Below are 20,846 nucleotides of genomic sequence, written 5' to 3'. Positions count from 1 at the left end.
GTCCTTTTTAGTTGTCTATGCAAGGAAAACTGGCTTAGATTATATTATAATATAAATAATAGAAAGTGCATTGAGTTTAAACAGTATTCGTCCAATTTTCCCAGTAGTGTATCATAGATACATCTTCAACAGGTGAAGTCCTCCGTATAGTCATAGGTAGCATTGCATATATTTCTGTTTGAACCAGTGTTTTCAAATTATATTTGGCACAGTATACAGTAGTAGCGTTAACTGTGCCAATAACTTACTAATATACTGAGTATTTGTTCCTTTCTGTTTTTTTTTACCTTTTTCCTAATTCCATGTTTAATACAAACTATATATTTAATGACTTATTAGTTTTCCTTTTAGTAAACGGAAAAGGTGCAAAACGGTTTTGTCTGTAAAAGAGATCTAGCAAAATAGACATGGCGTTTATTAATCCAATTTTTTTTTGTTTGTGTTGGGCATGTGATTTCACTACTCCGATTTCATTGTTCCCTGAATTATTATAGCTTCTGATTTATAGAGTTCTAAACTTATACAGTTGGGAAATTGCATTGCAATGTTAAATAAAAATAGTTTTCCATAACTTTTGGTCTCCTGTCTTGTTTACTTCTAACTACGTTAGCATTTAACTACATTTATTTGCCATAGCAGGTTTTCTGCTTTAGAATAAAGAACATGGCATCCTAACTAGCCTAAACCAGGATGATATTCAGATTCTATTACTGATTTCCTGTGACAGTGGTCTAAAATACCACTTCATATATGTATTCTGTATATCACAAAAGAAATATGTTGGAACATGATGTGAAACATTCAAACAAACCAGTTTCTTGATCAATGTGAGCCTTACACTTTTCTAACCATTCCTGACAGATCATCTGACAGCAACAATGCTGGAATGTAACGATCACAGCCAGTGATGTAAATAGTAGATTTTTATGAAAGGACAGCACAAAGAATACAGTACCACAGTGAAACTGATGAATGTTTAATAGCACTTTCTAGAACCATTTTTCTCCATAGGGTTTACATTTTAGTTCAAAGTAGCTACAATTCATTAACAAAGCAAATTAGAAAAAAAAAGACATGTAAAAAGCCAGAACCTGTATTAAACACAAAAAGAGCATCTGCCTAGGAAGAAAAAAAATAAATCAAAGTTGGCTTTAATTTACTAAACAAAGCCCAACACTCTGATCTCACCTCTTTAAGTATATTCTTTGGTATAAAGAGCATCAGTTTTAAGACTACAACATTGTCAAGGTTTAGGCTAAATTGTTAGATCATAGTGCCAAGCAGTGGCTGTCTGTGGTACTGACTCAGGTATCAATGATGCAAGTAAGGCATTACTGTTATTAATCTAGAATGGTTCAAATAAGCATTTGGACACATGAAAACATCAAGGGCAATGTCTTAAAAGCTGCCTGAATCAGATTTACCACAAAGTCTGACACTGTAGGAACAGGGTCATGCAGCTGCCACCTATAATAACATATAGGAATAGTTATAGGAATAAGTTGTATGCTGTTTGATTATCTTGGCGGTCGGGTCAAAAAAAAAAAAACTAAGTATGGCAACAGAGAAAATATAAGTGGTTCATGATTAAAGGAATAGTTCACCCTAAAATGAAAATTTACTCAATATGTACTCACCCTCATGCGATCCAAGATGTAGATGACTTTGTCCCTTCATGAATACAGATTTGGAGAAATGTGGCTTTACGTCAATAACTCACCAATGGATCTTCTGCAGTGAATGGGTGCCGTCAAAATGACAGTCCAAACAGCTGATAAAAAAAGTATGTCCACATCCACATTGATCATGGGTGGTGCTGCGTGTTTGTAAGAAACACATCCATTAAGATGTTTTTTTTTTTTACTTTAAACCACTGCTTCTGGCCATAGTCTGTTATTAGTTTATAATCCATAATATTGATGTCTCCAGTAAAATTCACCTCCCATTTCCTCTTGCATCATAATCCAAGAACATATTTGTTTAGAGCTGTTTTTGCACGTAAACAGTGCTTGATCTGTGCATATATCTCTCCTGATTCAGCCAAGATCAGTTTGTCACTGGAGAATTAATTATACAAATAAAATTTTGGAATCTCATTCTAACGGCACCCATTCACTGCAGAGGATCCATTGCAAAATTTATTCAAATCTGTTTCCACGAAGAAACAAACATCCTACATCCTTGTATGGCCACTGGAGTGAGTACATTTTCATTTTGAGTGTATAAATGTGTACAATACTAAACACATATGCATAGCAGGAGTTTCCAGCATTCATATAAATAAAAAAAATATAGTCAACATTATATACATAAAGGTAATACACACAAGTACAGCCATTTAAACACCATGGCACCTTTCTTACAGACGCATGATGGGTAGAACAATTTAATGTAGTAGTTGTTTTAATGATGTGGTAAAGACTCGTTTTGTTAAAGCCTAGATTCAGTTAGGAATCGCACGGCTGCATGTTGATTCTCCCTTGCATAAAGTCCTGTCAGACTGCCTTCAGATTTAAATGAGAAGTTATTATGCCTTTGATAGAATTAAACGTTTAAAGCAGACAAATAGGACCTGTTCATCTTTGGAAGTGAATCCAAAATATCTCAGAACAAATATACAGATGAGATACAATACATGCATAAAATAGAACTATAATTTACAATACAGTAATCATGATAAATCATCTTTTAAATAAAATGTGTTTCATTGCACTTGTTAAAAATTAATAAGATTTTTTTAAAGGCAATATAGTGATTAATTTTTTAAAAAGGAGTAAAAGATACTAAGGGATAGATCAGATTTAGAACAATAAAAATAAGCTTTTTTGAAATATACATGTAAAAGACCCTCACCGGTACATATTTGTAACTATATATATATATATATATATATATATATAGAGAGAGAGAGAGAGAGCATGTGCATGATATCAGTGACACTCATAGAGGCACACACATACACATGCACAATTTACAGACTGGTGCTTGCATGTGCCCACAATTAAATCCTCAGACATGCACGTATGTACAGATGCATACAAAATAAATAAATATGTGAGTAGAATCCTCTAGGTTCACGGTTTCCTTCAAAGCAGTATTTGGAACAGTCTTTGATTAACCCTATTACAACATCTGCCTGGAGTTTTTCCTTTGTGTTTGTTAACATCACGGGGCATTTCGAGTGTAGCTGCAGAAAAAACTGTCCATCCTTCAAACTCTTTGGTCTGGGGGACATAGACGCCGTGGTTTATCTGAATGAATGGGACCGGACCGGGTCTCTGGAGTATTCCATTTTGCCTTGGGTCAACCCATGCTCAGTTCCCAGTAGTAGAATTGCGCTACCAGAGTGGAGTGGTTTGGGGTGGTGAGCAGCTCCAGGGTTTCGCTCTACCACCCCACTGAGGGCTAGATGGCCCCCTCGCTGTGGCCTGTGTGGTTCGTCTTGTTGTGGGCCACACAGTTCTGTGTCTGGTTGAACAGGGTGGTGGTTTCATCAGTCACTCCATCATGGAGGTCTGTCAAAGTCAATTCGATTTTGGTGTACTCACTCTCTGAGGACTGTGGCGTCTTGTCCATGCGTGACGCCATGATGGCGTTCTGATACTGCTGGCGCGTCACCTGTCAAAAACACACACACACAAAAAAAAACTGGGTTAAAACAATACTAGATAATTCTAATAAGCTTAGGGTGAATTTCTGCAATGTAGCCGTTCTCGCAATGCATTTTTTCCCTCTCTTGCAAAATCATAGACATACTATCACTGATTTTTTTAATTTACTATTGGGACAAATGGAAACGCAAAAATGATATCTGTTGTAGTTTCCATTCCCCACTATAGGAGTTTACCCAACTATGATGACTTGCACTTTTGAGAACCTGGAAATATGAAATAGGTCCATAGGAAATTGGTTTTGTTGTCTTTTATTTTGGAATTTCAAAATGATCTGTTCATTGTCCACTCTTCTCTTTTACCCTCAAAAAGAAACATGCCCAGTGTAGTTTCTTTACTCCCTCATAACCATATAAAGTGCTTACTGTATATCAAACTGAAATTATAAAGCTTTTTAAAGATAAATTACATCCTGCATTGTAAAGCCACTTTACCATGACTGATTATGCCATCCATCTGATCCAATTAAGCATTTAAATATCATCTTACAACTGATATTTATTTAATTTTAAGCAAGTAGTTTGGATTAAAACAGCAGATGTAAATGGGTATGTGTCTCCCTTGTCTACTTGTGATCCAATTCCACCAAAGTGCATCTTAATACCAGGTGTAAACAGGGCCTACAGTATGTTTCCATGAATAACTTAACATCCATGGAACCTTTCCATAGCACAGAAGGATTCTTCAGATTTGTTCAAATGTTTTACACAGTAAGGAAACAAACATATTTTGCAATGAAAGGTTCTTTGGGGAGCCTTATTTTATGGAATCGCTGTGAAAACCCTCTTTTGGAACGTTCATTCCATCTGCCACAGTCCCAACCCAGTGCCCAAGTAAATATCTATCCCAGTGCTAACACTCAAATCCACATTTGTCTTTGAGCCAAAGCCATTGGTTTGTAACTGAGCCACAGTCCATGTTCATCACTCGGCCATAGCCACAATCTGCCAATGGACTAAGGCCACTGGGTCACAGTTTAGACCAGTAGTTCTCAACTCTGGACCTCAAGATCCAGTTTCCTGCAGAGTTTAGTTTCAAACTGGATTAAACACACCTACCTGCAACTTTGATCCGCTTGCTCAGGTGTGTTTGATTAGGGCTGGAGTTAAACTCTGCAGAATTGAGGGCCCCTAGTCTGATCCGCAAGCCAAACAATGGGTGCCACAATGGTATCAAAAATGTGCAATTGATGGCTTCTGAAGAATTACATGTTTTTGTTTTGGGCATATTGGTTGTAATGACAAGAAAATGTGCAGAAACTGAAAGTGAGCTGCTGTGTTTAGGCAATTCTGTTTACCTTAATATACTGTACGTCTGACAAAGCTCTGACAGAATAGTCCGGCACATACATCTGCAGGAAGGCATTGAGCTGATGGTTACTGTTGCCCAGTGACGGTGTGATGGCTTCAATCCGCTCGCTACGATTTAACGAGTCAGAATGGTTCAGTCCAAATGACCGAGGGGGGGATTTGTTTTCTGCACAGGAAAAAGAAAAGCATCATTACATCACGAAAAAACAAATACATACAATCAGGGGTGCAGAATGCAGAACTTATCAGCCTTGCTCATGAATATTAATTATATGACTTGCTCAACCCATGGCGCTGAGTTAGGGGCGGGACTATCTGTTTGTACAAGCTATAGCCGTGTTTTTCGAACCTGTTTAAAAGTATTTCATTCAAAAGTTTAGGGTCTTTTTTTTAAGTAATACTTTGAATTATACTTTTATTCGGCAAGTATGCACTTAATCAAAAGTAACAGTAAATGCATTTATCATGTTACACACACACTGTTCTACTGTCTATTCGGCGAAGAATCCTGAAAAAAATGTTGTCATGGCAGCGCAACTGTTTTCAAAACTGACAATAATAAAATGCTTCTTAAGTGACAGATCAGCATATTAAAATATACTCACATAGAAAATAGATCGAATAATATTTCACAATAGTCTTGTATTTTTGATCAGATAAATGCATTTGGTGAGCATAATGGACTTCTTTCAAAAATATTCAAAGATCACCACTATTACCCAATACATTCAAACAGTAGTGTATGTTTGTAGATATTCATGGATTATGCTATATTATCCCTCAAATCTAACTTTATATAGACTTTAAGTAGCACATGGTATATTATAATTTTATAATAGCTTGTAACAGCTTTTTAGAACTCAATAATAGCGTCGCTAGTTCTGAAGGGGGTGTTTCATGTTTGTAAAGTGTTGCCGCTGGCAAGAGTATGATAAAAAGCCTAAGAGCTTTCAAAGTGAAGACTGGCTTGTTTTTAATTAAACACAGCTTATGTTTTCCACTTCATAAAGAGAGGGGAAATTTACAAGTGCACACACACAAACATTCTCTTAACTCGCACACACTAATGCTTGCTAACAGACATTTAATTTGGCTCACTTTCACACTTCAGTACATGCATTTATTCTTTCTTTCTTGCTCTTACACATAAACACACATTTGCATGTATACACACACTGGTTTCAAATGCCACAATTTGGTTGGAATGTATGTAATCCGTGTTTGGATATGTAAGTGGAGTGAGGTAGCCACCGCGTCTTTAGTTCAAGGCTCCAGTGCTGGCCTGAAGGGGCCCAACCATGAACCCTACATGCTGGTAGTCAGCATGAGGTATGTGAGAACACGGAACAGTATGCGTGTGCATGTGTGTGTGGGTGAATATGTACGGAGGTGTGTGTGTGTATGGCCCCGCTGTCGCCCTTTACTCCAGGAGGCCTGTGAAGTAAGAATGTGTGGGAGGGATTCTGTGGGTTTACTGTAATATATGGCAAGGTTTACAATGAGTCACAGACAGATGTCTGACCTTCACATTGTTTGATTAGTCACAAATGATTTGGTCATTGCTTCAACTGGAAAATAAGCATTGCAATTGAATTTAGGATACGCATGTTGAGCCGTACAAGGATGATATGACTTGACAAGCATGTTAGTTTAACTATACCTGGAGATCCAGCAACAGACTCAGCCCTACTGACCACAAAGATACGAGACAGGGAGAGAGGAACTGCAGAGAAGAATAAAGAGTAGAAAGAAGAGGAAAGCATCAAAAAAGGTGGGAAACAAAACTACAAGGTGACTAAAAGGTAGAACTGAAGGCAAAAAGACTGAAAGATCCTTTCAAGGATTAAAGAAAATCACTAAATCCCACTTATTTTAATCTGGAAAAATAAGAAAAGATTCTCCATTCCTCCATATCAAGGCATCTTAGTATAACCGTAGGCCCGTAATGTCACCACCAGAGGTCCCCTATGTTCTGTGGTTATTCCCCTGAACTAGAACATGGATATACTTTGGTAGAAGATTCAACTGATCTAAAACTGTTCATAATAATTTGAAACCACTCCACCATCATTTCAAAAAAGCTAGTGGATGCTCCTCCAAAAGGACTTTCATGTATTTTATGTATAACTATGATATATATTTGCAAAAAGTCAGCAGACACAGGATTACTGGATTAAATTTATATCATGTCAACATATTTTGCCAGTATATAAGCATAGGTTTATATATATATATGTAAAATGAAAATCTGGATAATTGTGTTTGTTTAAACACACACACACACACTTTTTTTAGAATGCTGGCATCAGTCCATAAACATCAGCTTATGAAATGACTCAAAACTGTAAAAACATTATAAAATGCACAAGATGGGCCGCATTTGATATACTGATACTACAGTGTCTAATAAACTATAATAATTCGCAAAATCATTGTTTATTATGATTAATTCCATCCATTCATCTTGTTGCACCATATTTTTTTTAAAAAGCATAGAAAAGACACATTACTCTGTAGTGCTGGTGACAGGTGCACACATATGTGTACTGTGAAATAAACATAGAATCTTAATCATTTCACAGGTTTCTTCTGCCACAGATGTACTATTCACGTCATATTGCTCGTCATACTGCTTACAGATTACCGTCTCAATACTTTTACAAAAAGTTACAAGACTAATGGCAGTCCTAAATTATCTTGCCATTTGACCTCTGGAATGAGACCTTCTGAAATATGATATTATTTCTTTGAATGTCTGAATCACAATCTTCATACAATAATGTCTGACTGGGATTAGTGCATAGTAGGTTGAAAATATTATGTCAAAGGTGCCAGAATGAGGCTCCGCTTCCCATAGATCTTCAAATATGTATCCATTTATACTTTTTGGACTAATACAGCCCACAAACTTCTGCAATTTATCAGGGTATGTGGGTGTATCATGTGGTATCCAGATAAATTTGCATTGGGGTATTATTTCTTAAAGGAAAATTTCACCCAAAAATGAAAATTTGCTTAAAATGTACCCATCCAAAATGTACGTAGTTAAGCTTGTTGCTCACCAATGGATCTCCTCTGCAGTGAATGGGTGACATCAAAATGAGAGTCCAAACAGGTGATAAAAACATCACAGTAATCCACATGACTCCAGTCCAGATGCTAAAAGCTGTGTGTTTGTAAGAAACAAATTAATCATTAAGGTGTTTTAACTTCAAACCATTGCTTCTGGCCAAAATACGAGCTTCCTCCAGTCCAACCTCTGTTGTCCTCTCACATCAAAATACACAAACATCTTTGTTTAGAACTGTTTTGGAATTGTAAATGGTGCTTGATCTGAGCATATGTATCTCCAGATTCAAACAAGACATTTTTTTTACTGGAGAAAGCAATTTTATGGATAGAGGACTTCAACTGGACGAAAGGATTTTAAGTTTCTTAATTATGGTTTTGTTTCAAACACACAACTTTCCATGTGCATTACTTGTGGATTATTGTGATGTTTTTATTTCAGCTGTTTGGACTCACATTCTGACGGCACCCATTCACTGCAGAGGATCCATTAGTGAGCAAGTGATGTATGCTAAATTTCTCCACATTTAGGTCCATAATAAACAAACTCATCTAAATCTCGGATGGCCTGAAGATGAGAACATTTTCATTTTTGGGTGGACTATTCGGATTTAGTTGTGCTTACCTGGAGACGTGGTGAGAGCCATCATCCCATACGAGGAGAAAGCTCCAGCTTCAAACTTCATTCCCTCCTTCCCTGCCTCCACCTCCACCTTCCCCTTAGAGAACAGATCACATTTGAAAACCAGACGTTCAATATATCTACAAACTGTTTTTAAGCAACTTCAAGTAGATACTGTTAATACTGATGGAGATTTTTAGTTTCAGTTTTTCCCTTTAGAAGGAATGTTGTCTTTCGCAATACTCACTACAATATTCTTCTTTCACATAGAGACATTAGTTGAAACTTTTCATAATGGGCGTGTTAAATACTTGCGAAAATCCCAGCTTGTTCTAGGCTAATAAGCTCAATCCCTTCTCTCTATGCCTTCTGCGGCCCTGAACCAAACAGCCAAGCTGACCTGCAGTATAAGGATGAAATGGTCCACAGGCTTGTTGCGGTGGAAGAGGTAATGTTCGATGGCCTTCTTATTCTTCTCATTATATTTGAGCTCCTGGATGACGTTGGGGTGCTTGAGGAGACGTAGAAGGATCTTCTCAGACATCTGGTTTGGACTAAATGCTTCTACTTCTGTAAAGCAAAAGCAGACATGATCATCATCTTTGTGTTGCTGTGGGTTGCTTGCACTTGAAAATGTTAACGCGGGGCCATTTTAAACCTTGGATAAAGGTAATTATTACATTTAATTGCATTTCCTGGTTTCAAAAGATCACACGGTATATTAGTAAACCTAGGGATACCGATATTCAAGCATTTTTTGGACAAATAGTAAGTTTCAATAACTGCTTATCCATCTGTGAAAAGATTGCCTTGTGAATCTTCTCTGACTGTTTTAAGTCTTCTAAAACAATGCGAACCAAAATTTTTTTTTTATCCTAGTTAATGCCTTCAATCGTGTGCATAAAAGTTTCTGTGAATATTTAATGACGTATGCAGTGTTTCGTCCATTATGTTGGTCGTCTGTTGCTAAATAACTCTTTGTAACATTGTTCTGTATCCATGTAATCTGGCAGCCAGTCCCTCCTTGACCAGCAAACGTTAATAGTATTGTATTTATTTAATCAATGATTAGTGTAAGCCACAATAGGAAGGTTCTCACCAAATCCTGGTATTAGGTTTAAAGGGGAACTCCAGTCAGAATATGTTTGGCATGCCCTTTTTGTCTCCATTATACACAACCACCCTTGGGACCTTTTAACAGTGGCTTGATCGACAGTAAAGCAAAGGGAAATGACTCGTAGGAGGTCAACAATTCGGCAAGAATGCAAGAATGCAAGAATCAGCAGTTTTACAAAAATAGAATGTACATTACCATTCATAAGTTTTCACCTATGAATTTCAAACCTGCATTTATTTGATCAAAAATACAGTAAAAACATGTCAATGTTGAAAAAAGTTGTTCTGCTGCATAATTGTTTTTTTTTTAATTGTAGGTAGGCAAGTAGGTAGGTAGGTAGATGATAGACAAACAGACAGACAGACAGACAGACAGACAGACAGACAGACAGATAGATAGATAGATAGATAGATAGATAGATAGATAGATAGATAGATAGATAGATAGATAGATAGATAGATAGATAGATAGATAGATAGATAGATAGATAGATAGATAGATAGATTCTTTGAAACTGTAATAATATTTTTCAGTATAACTGTTTTTACCGTATGAATGCAGTCTTGGTAAGCAGAAGAGACTTCTTTCCAAAACATTACAAAATCTTACCAGTCCTAAACTTTTGAACAGTAGCATATGTTATATATCTAATATGATATTTCATGTTTAATCAAATTGATTCCACAACCTGGTTTTTAAGAAATATATCTGTAAAAGCAGTACAGCAACATAACCTTTTACAGCAGAAAACCATAACAGCAATCCTACTGTGGCTTCTACACAAAATCTTTTTCCTTTCTTAGAGAAACACACATTATGAAACCGAAACGTGAAAGAGAAAGCTCTCTTGCCAGTGTCAAAAGATGTTTTTCATTCTTTCTCTTAGCTGTTTGCTCAAAGGCAATCTTTTATATGCTAACCCAAACAAGCTGCCCCCCTCTAAATGCAAAACCTTACAATGCAAACCAAAAAAAACATCAACAACATGGCTTTCACTTTCAACTTTTACCAAAACCCAGAGCCCAAGCTCCTCCTCTTTGTGAGCAGCCTAACCATACTACAGTCACAGGACACACTGGGGTAAATCAAGCAGCAATGCAGTACACTTGCCTGTAGCTAGGAAACGTAGAGTAGCCAGTAGAAGCTGGGGTGATATTTTAACCTTCATTTCATTGTCCATGTGCTTGAAAGCCGAGAAATCCTGCTTCCTCTCACGATGGGTGATTTTCTTTTTTGTTTTGTTGTCGGCTGTTGGAAAAGTGGGAAGACGGGAAGAAAGTTGTGTAAAACGCCTTTCGTCGTATATTTGCAAATGTATATTTACAATGATACTTTAAAAAAGTTTCTGTAATGTTAAGTGAAATTTTTAAATGGAAGCTAAAAGAGATTTCACTACTTAAAACCATGCCATAGCAAGAGACTGGGGAAACTGTGAAGTAGTTTAACATGAACATGAGTTATTGTAGAACTCATTCATATGACATTAGACGTTTCATTTTACAGTGCACTATTTAAGCTGCTTTGTAAAGAAAACACAAGACTTTCATGGCACATACTATATAAGTCTGTCTCATCCAGGATTTCAGACTTGATGATTTCTTCAATGACGTCCTCTAGGGTGACAATGCCAAGCACTTCATAAAACGGGTCGCCTTCTCCTTCGTTGTTAACCCGCTGGACTATTGCCAGGTGAGATTTACCTAGGAAGTAATAGAGCTGTTTAGATGTTTTTTTTTAGACACAAATCATTCTTGGTTTAAAGATGTAAACTGTTTACAAATTAAAACATACATTTATTTACACTTACAGAATGTCATACATGACATATGTGACCATGGACCACAAAACCAGTCTTAAATTGCTGGGATATATTTGTATAATTTGCAATAGCCAAAAATACACTGTATGGGTCAAAATTATTGATTTTTCTTTTATGCCAAAATTCATTAGGATATTAAGTAAAGATAATGAATGAAGATCCATGAAGATATTTTGTTAATGTCCTACTGTAAATATAGGAAAACTTTGGTAAGAACTTAATTTGACAACTTATGTCAACCATTTTCTTTATATTTTGAGTTTTTGCACCCTCAGATTCCAGATTAAAATTTTTACACCAATAGAAAGCTTATTTATAAAAAAAAAACAACAAAACAATTGACACTTATGACTTTGGTTTTGTGGTCCAGGATCACATTTATTGCCATTTAGGGTGGATATGCATGTACAAGATATACATGTATATATATATATATATATGTCCAAAATGTATTACACATTTTTACTTCATATGACAACATATTTCATATACTGTATGAATATATGTAACAGTTGTGTATGGGTAAAAAATTTATATTTACACACGTGAAATGTGTTTTCTAACTGTATCGAAATGTAAACAAGCTTAAAAGGTATGGTTAAAGGTACTCAAAAATAAAAATTATCCTAAATCACTCTTACCCACTTCATGTCATTTCAAACCTGCATGACTTTATTTTCTGTTCAGAACACAAAATAACACTGGACCTAATTTCCTTTCAGAACGCTGAGGTATTTTATTGTGTTCCACAGAAGAAGGTCAATCAAACAGGTTTGAAATGTTTGACAACAGCAACAATCCTCCTGTGGTTTCTGCACCAAATCTTAACAAATCCTACACTTACTAGTTATTTTATTACGCTCCGTACAATTAACACGCTATAGTGTCTCATAGTGTCTATGGCATAGAGCCACGCTCTCTTTACTAAGTTCAAAAGTCTGACCCTGTTCCCCAAAACACTGAAGTGTTTAGTCTTTGATATTGAAGGTCTAAAGGTCTAGAATAACTGGGTTCAGTCCCAAAACATTGTCTATTGTGTCTTTGAGCAAAAGTAGTGAGAAATATCCACTGGAGTGGACCAACATGTCATAAGCCTTGTGCTTTTTTAAAAACACATTTGAAGAAGAATAGAACATGCTCCTGTTTCTGATAATTGGTGTTTATTTGAACTAAATAAACACTGAAAGCCTGTAGAAGGACAAGGGTGAAGCTTTAATACACATCCCAAAGACAAAAGCGCAAACTCTTTTTGTGTATACCGTCATTCAAAACACCAAACAAATTCTTTGCCTTTTCTCAGCTTGTGAACTTTTAGAAGGAATTTTCCAGAGAGCCAGGCTAATATTAGCCCTGAAATGAAGTTTCCATTCCACTTGGGCAATATTCTCACCAAAGCGACTGCTGGGTGATCTGATCTGTCTCAGAGCTGGTCGTTTACATGCAGATGGCCATTTGCTGAAATACTAGGAAGCCTGGGACGCACTTGTGGCAAACCCCATGACAACACACAAACAATGATTGGGCATAAATCTCTGCTTAAGGAGTGTGGCATTAACTTGAGTGTGTGTATCTTCTTTTCCTTATTTTGCCTCTACAGTGACTTCAGATAAAGCATGTAGCATGGGAAAAGTGTGCTTTATGTTTGCAATCTTATATTTTTTATCACCAAAGTTTGGATTAATGATATTATTAAAAATAAATTTGTTGTCTTATTATCCCAAAAAGAAATTTAACATATGGCATATACCCATAGAAAAACATATATTTTTCACACAAGTACAGCACATTCTCAGATGAAGATGCAAGTTTATAACATATATAAAACCCCTTAGTAAATTAAATTTCTATATGTTAATAAAATCGATATGATGATATTTGTATGGTATTATATGAGGCAATAAATACATAAACATACATATTTGTATGGACTACATATATGTTAATATATAAAACAGTTTCTTATATGTGTTTATTTCATATAAAAATATATTTCAAATATTATGTTCAATTTAATACACATGTATTACATTTGTGTATAGGTTAGACCAATAACTAGGGATGCACCGAAAGGAAAATTCTTGGCCGAAGCCAAAGCCGAACAAAATGAAACACTGGGCAAAACAAGGTTTATCTTGTTTGTTTTTTTCCATGTATTTTGCCATTTTTTTTACACCATTGCATAAATTACCAGAATTTAACTTTGTACTGTTTTGTCTTGCTTTTCAAAGAAAAAAAACATTTAAAAAATATTTACTTAACACTGAACATTTTTTAACATTCCAGCAGATATTATACTAACAAAGCACTTAAAATGAATTAAAATGTATTAATTAAAATTTATAAAATTCATTAAGCTAGTAATATATATACAGGTGCTGGTCATATAATTAGAATATCATCAAAAAGTTGATTTATTTCACTAATTCCATTCAACAAGTGAACGTATACCAAGACTTAAGACCAATACAAAGAAAGGATTTTTAGAAATCCTGGCCAACTAAAAAGTATAAAAATGAAAAGTACGAGCATGTACAGCACTCAAAACTTAGTTGGGGCTTCTTTTGCCTGAATTACTGCAGCAATGCGGCGTGGCATGGAGTCGATCAGTCTGTGGAACTAGGTGTTATGAGAGCCCAGGCTGCTCTGATAGTGGCCTTCAGCATCTTCTGCATTACTGGATCTGGCATATTGCATCTTCCTCTTCCCAATACCCAATAGATTTTATATGGGGTTAAAGTCATGCGAGTTTGTTGGCCAATTTTGAACAGGGATACCATGGTACTTAAACCAGGTACTGGTAGCTTTGGCACTGTGAAATGAAATCTGCATCTCCATAAAGTTGGTCAGCAGCAGGAAGCATGAAGTGCTCTAAAACTTCCTGGTATATGGCTGTGTTGACCTTGGACCTCAGAAAACACAGTGGACCAACAACAGCAGATGACATGGCACCGCAAACCATCACCTCAAGCAACGTGGATTGTGTGCCTATCCTCTCTTCCTCCAGACTCTGGGACCCTGATTTCCAAAGGAAATGCAAAATTAACTTTCATCAAAGAAAATAACTTTGGACCACTCAGCATTAGTCCAGTCCTTTTTGAAGCGAGACGCTTCTGACGCTGTCTGTTCTTCAAGAGTGGCTTGACACAAGGAATGCGACAGCTGAAACCCATTTCTTGCATACGTCTGTGCGAAGTGGTTCTTGAAGCACTGACTCCAGCTGCAGTCCACTCTTTGTGAATCTCCCCCACATTTTTGAATGGGTTTTGTTTCACAATCCTCTCCAGAGTGTGGTTATCCCTATTGCTTGTACACTTTTTTCTACCACATATTTTCCTTCCCTTCGCCTCTCTGTTAATGTGCTTGGACACAGAGCTCTGTAAACAGCCAGCCTCTTTTCCAATGACCTTTTGTGTCTTGTCCTCCTTGTGCAAGGTGTCAATGGTCGTCTTTTGGACAACTGTCAAGTCAGCAGTCTTCCCCATGATTGTGTAGCCTACAGAACTAGACTGAGAGACCATTTAAAGGCTTGGCAGGTGTTTTGAGTTAATTAGCTGATTAGAGTGTGGCACCAGGTGTCTTCAATATTGAACCTTTTCACAATATTCTAATTTTCTGAGATACTAAATTTGGGATTTTCCTTAGTTGTCAGTTCTAAACATCAAAATTAAAAGAAATAAAATTTTCTAATTTTCTGAGATACTAAATTTGGGATTTTCCTTAGTTGTCAGTTCTAAACATCAAAATTAAAAGAAATAAACATTTGAAATATATCAGTCTGTGTGTAATGAATGAATATAATATACAAGTTTCACTTTTTGAATGGAATTAGTGAAATAAATCAACTTTTTGATGATATTCTAATTATATGACCAGCACCTATATATATATATATATATAGATAGATAGATAGATAGATAGATAGATAGATAGATTTTTTATTTTTATTGTTTGAGACCCCTTTTTGAATCAGGCATGTATATTTTAATGTACAAATTAGTGTTGCTTTCATCAACGAAAATTATGGCTAAATATTGTCATCAACAAACCTTTATCACGTGCAGAAAACGAGACGAGATGCAACGTAAATGCTGGTCATGTGACGATGACTAGAATTAAATTTATAATGCAATATTGTTGACAAAATAAAAAAGAAACTAAACAAATTAAAACTCTGCTAAAATGTATTTTCATTTTCGTTGATCAAAATGAGACGAAACAAAATGTTATAAAGTTATTTCGTCTTGTTTAGTCACGTTACTACTATTTTCAGTATTTCTGTTTCCTGTGTCTCACTTCAAGGGCTGCATCAGGTCGCACTGCGCACACGCAGGCAACGTCACTTCCTCAAGCCCCACTCCCAGCATTATTTAGAAGACGACAACAAAGTTAATTGGGATTTATACATTCGCCTGAATCCACTGACTGCGAGCAATTTTAAACTATTGGCTGTATTTCGCATCAAACACAAGACAACTGTAAGCAAATAGTGTATAATTAATATCTAAATTAATTCTTATTCTATTTTATACAATAAAAATAAAACATACTTCAAGTAAGAAGCCTTGGACAAGCTATGCAAACAGCATAAAATTAAAAAAGCAAAAAGCAACTTTAAACTTTAACATTAAACTACTTCTGTTTCACACAAACGCAGGCACAGACGTGCATGTTTGGTTAGAACCGCCCTGAATTCGTGCATGTTCAGATGCAGAGCTATGCATAAAGTTACAAAAAATGCTGTGCACTCCGCCATGCGAAATGAGTTTGGGCACATTCAAAGCGAACTTCTGGCAACAACGCGATGAAATCATATTTTCTGCGCTCACACAAGCGAATTTGCAGACGCGTCAAGGATAAATCAGCCTTCACACAGAGAAAGGGACCGATGGGAGGTCAGCCGGGGTTTGTCTTTGGGAGAAAAATTAGCAGATTTTGTTTTTATTTATTTTATTTATTGTTTTTATTAAAGTGTATGTGTGTGTACTTCTAACATGTTTGGTTGGTAAAATAAATGTTGTAAATTCAAACCAGAGAGTCTTCCGTGTCTGGAATGGATGTATTCTTGAGTCTATAAGGTAACAATAATATAATAGGATAACCTTGTTTGAAATTGGTTTGATTAAAATAAAATTTTGGTTTTGTCTATACTACTAGGTACTTGTACTATATTGACTGGAAGACTGGCATTACTAAAAAAAAAAAAAGACTAAAACTAGACTAAATCTTATCAGTTTTCATCTACTAAAACTAGACTAGACTAAAAAGAGTATGAACATGACTAAAACTAATAAAAACTCAAATGACAGCTTCACACAAAGACTAGACTAAAACTAAAATTAAAACAGGCCACCAAAAACAACACTAGTACAAATAAATGCAGCCTTACTGAGCAGAAGAAATTTATTTTAAACCATTAGAAAATATTTCAGATCCCACAGATACCAATCTATTACAGATTTGAACACTATGTGTGAATGTTATAACAAATGTGTTAATATAGGCATAGCTGTTGTAATTATTATTATCATATATATTATTATATAATATATTATTATTGTTTTACTATCTTATTTTATTTTATTTTATTTTATAGAACAACAGTAAAATTACAATATTAACATTTATGAATGTTGATGGAGCTTTTATTTTGGTGGAAAGCCCCAGGAAGAATCCACAGTGCTTCTTTTTGTTGATTTTGTTGACAACACCAGATTTATAAATTTACATTTACATTTAGCTGACGCTTTTATCCAAAGCGACTTACAATTGCTATATATGTCAGAGGTCGCACGTCTCTGGAGCAACTAGGGGTTAAGTGTCTTGCTCAGGGACACATTGGTGTCTCACAGTGGATTCGAATCCGGGTCTCTCACACCAAAGACGTGTGTCTTATCCACTGCGCCAACACCACCCTAAATGATTCTCATTAAGAATTTGGAAAGATGTTTGTCACACGTATCACATTGTCACATGCCTTTGAAAAACGTTACTGTTCAACTGTTTTTCCTCACGCCGTGAGCCCGTGCAGCATTATTTGAATAAATTCAATTAATGCGTGTATTAGAAAACATAATGTTCTGCCATTTATTTACTTATTGTTTAAGGCCATTTCACAATTTCAATCATCATACAGTAACCAGCAACAGCCACCCTTCCTCTTCTCATCTAAGACATGCGATTAGGGCTGCACAATTATGACAAAAATCATAATTGTCGATTATTCCCTTTAAATTGTAATTGCGATTATTAATTACGATTGTCACAATTTACATTTACATTGAATGCAACTGCATGTTGTATTTTTATATGAAAATAAGCTGAAAACACTCTTTTAGTGCTTTTCTATAGTATTAATCCTCAAATGTCAACTATACATTGGATTGGTTTCTTCTTTAAATTATAAAAAAAATGTAAAATATGAATGGTATTATAATGTTAATTAAAATAATGGGGAAAAACCCTTAAGATAACATGTAGAAAGAAAAAAACGCATCTTAAGCACGCAGAATAACATAAGTGGACTTTGAACGATTAATTGCTGCTTTGAACGATTACGTAATTGTAGCATCCATAATTGTAATCATGATTAGAAATTCTATTAATTGTGCAGCCCTACAGTACTAAACAGTCTCTCGCTATCGGTGCTTGTAATTATTTTTGCGTCTTTCTTGGACGGTTTAAATGCTTCTACACCGCTGACATGTTTACTGCATTAGTGCGCACCTCTATTTCACGTCATTGTTCGATACAGTTTATTCAGTCTTCTGCTTATTCTTTTTATTTTTTGCTATTTACAGCCAAATAATTTCGGTTGCCAAAAATTTGGTGCATTCCAACCAATAACCTCTTGTCTGATCTAGATTCTTGTCCAAACAACCCATCTGCACAACACTATAATCTAAATCTACAAATCTCATTCAAGGTCAGACAAACTTAAACAAGTAAATCTCAAAAAGAAGATACTTGATAGCAAGGGTTTCCAGTGTTACCACAGAAAACAACTCCACAAGACAGTGTTTTAATAACATCAGTAAACCCTTTGTATGCAAGTGGAAATGAATCACCCTTGAAGAGAGAACGTAAGGCCAAGGGTCAAGGGGTAGTAGAAGCCACAAGACTAAATAAATAAGTGCTCAAGCATTAAATCTCTGCACAAAAAGAGGGGTTTATTCAGGCCACAGTGGAAAAAAACATGTTTACTTTATGTATTTTCCCTCACAGGTTCCCTTGAGTACACCATATCTCACCCCTTCAAGGAAACAAGGATATTAGCTTCTCATCTGTTCTCTGCAGGGATTATTTCTATCCCAAGATTACAATTTGGCTTCATTGTTTGTGGAGTCACAGCTTGAATAAAAGGAAACTTAAATAATGATTTGTAGATATTATGATTTTTAGAATTCTGAGGATTGATATGCTTTCCATAAAATCACTGCAGGGGATGAATTATTGTTTAAATAATCGAAGACAGGAAAACATAGACACAAGTCATTATGCTGTATATTCCATGGGATACCAATTACATATTTTTTTGCTGCAGAAATTATACAGCAGATTTAATATTGTTTTGACACTTATTACATTGTACATTCCGAAGGTGCATAACATTAGCAAAATTCCATGGGCATAAAGGTCGCTTGTTAATAGTGTAAGGATTTGTGAAGCATTGCTCACACAGAAGTCACTTTCAAATCTATTTTGCCCCTGAAAATCCACAGAACAATGGTAAGTGTGACTGTACCTTAATTCTAAAGTCACATATTTAAAACATAGCGTTACAGCAGACATATGCAATACAGAACCTAATATCTTGTTTCTTTAAAGAGTTAATACATGGCGTCTAGCGTGAAATCAAGAATACAAAGACTTCATTTCAAATGTATATCTCAATTACAAGTTCATATTCAGGCTTTTATAATATTATGTGTGCTTTGTATACAGTGGTGGACAGTAAAGGAGTATTTTTACCTTATCACTGTTCAAGTATTGTATACTTCATCAGACTATTTTTATTTTGGGAAACGTTTACTTCACTACATTCCAAAGCATAATATTGTACTTTTTACTTCACTACATTTCTTAAAATCATATATTGTTTTTTGTTTTTTGAACTGAAGAAATTGCCACCGTGATACATGATGTCCAATTTGTGCACAGCCTGATTCTTTTAAATGTATTTGATGAACTGGCTCACAATAACACTGAACGATTCTTTTGTGAATTGGACTGATCTGATATTAGCTGTTCTTGACTCATCAACTCTGGGATATTGTTAGAGCCTGAATGTGCATACATCTGATTCCACAAAAATTAAGTTACTAATGCTAAATTTTAGTATTGATTACCGTAAATGAACACCATACGTAGGTCATGACATGTCAGTTATTTGTGAACTAAATCTAAAAAAAAGAGCAAGCTGTTTAAGCCCACTGAAATGATTGAATGTGGACACGTCTTCATTTGTGTCACAATCTGTTTAGGGTAGGCTATTATTGGCCAAAACAATGCATCTTCACTGATTTAGCTTCTTAAGATGCAGTACTTTTTCCTTGTAATACTTATAAGGTACTTTGAAGTATTTTTGCTGGTGTAGTATTTTATTAGGGTATCCGTCAATTTATCCATTGCGTCCCACTGTGTAGCACTGTAAAATCTTCAATTAATATTATCCTAACCGTACATTAAGCAGCAGATAACCTTATGCACAAATATGATTAGTGAATCAATATAGGTTAATGCAACATCATGCTAAAGTGACATTTTTACTTCATTCATGGTTACATTAGTTTACATTCATCATTATCTTCAGCACTGTCGTCATCAAGGTCATCTCCATCCTCACAATTACACAAAGACAGTTACACATATATTGTGTAAAATTTGGTACAGATAATAGGTCAGCAGTAATGAGTAAATGTGAGATGGCCCCACAACCCTTCATGGGAACGTGTACTGCTCCCCCTCAGCTCTTCTGAGACTTATTGTATGCTCTCTTCCACCATTTCCAGTTGATGTTTTGGAATGCAGTTAGTCATATTTTTCCATAGCGTAATTCCCACCATAAATAGTCACGTTAGGCAACAGGAACACTGTCTCAGACAGGGATCAGCCTTCTCAGAAAATATTTTAGTTCTGACAAGTACTGGGACTATGGAAATGAGCAGTGGGACATCACAGAACAAGTAGGGATGGGTATCGTTAAGGTTTTAAAGGTATTACTACTCTTACCGATACTGCT

At 35.6% G+C, this 20,846-nt stretch overlaps 1 protein-coding gene across 1 annotated transcript in view; it reads right to left on the bottom strand.

Annotated features, from left to right (window-relative positions):
• Positions 1-2,477: 2,477 nt before the first annotated feature.
• The window catches only part of cnnm2b (cyclin and CBS domain divalent metal cation transport mediator 2b), a 49,184-nt gene continuing 30,815 nt past the window's right edge, over positions 2,478-20,846 (bottom strand). Inside the window, exons 2-7 of the mRNA XM_059554205.1 lie at positions 11,346-11,489; positions 10,900-11,037; positions 9,073-9,242; positions 8,676-8,769; positions 4,969-5,147; positions 2,478-3,618 (exon numbers count right to left, since the gene is read on the bottom strand). Of these exons, the coding sequence (XP_059410188.1) occupies positions 3,406-3,618; positions 4,969-5,147; positions 8,676-8,769; positions 9,073-9,242; positions 10,900-11,037; positions 11,346-11,489 (938 nt within the window). The 3' untranslated portion in view covers positions 2,478-3,405. The remainder of the gene's footprint in view (positions 3,619-4,968; positions 5,148-8,675; positions 8,770-9,072; positions 9,243-10,899; positions 11,038-11,345; positions 11,490-20,846) is intronic.

The sequence above is a fragment of the Carassius carassius genome, chromosome 7 (assembly GCF_963082965.1).
Source record: "Carassius carassius chromosome 7, fCarCar2.1, whole genome shotgun sequence".
Lineage (NCBI taxonomy): Eukaryota > Metazoa > Chordata > Actinopteri > Cypriniformes > Cyprinidae > Carassius > Carassius carassius.
The sequence above is the reverse complement of the archived record's forward strand: the minus strand, read 5'-3'. Positions and strand labels throughout refer to the sequence as shown.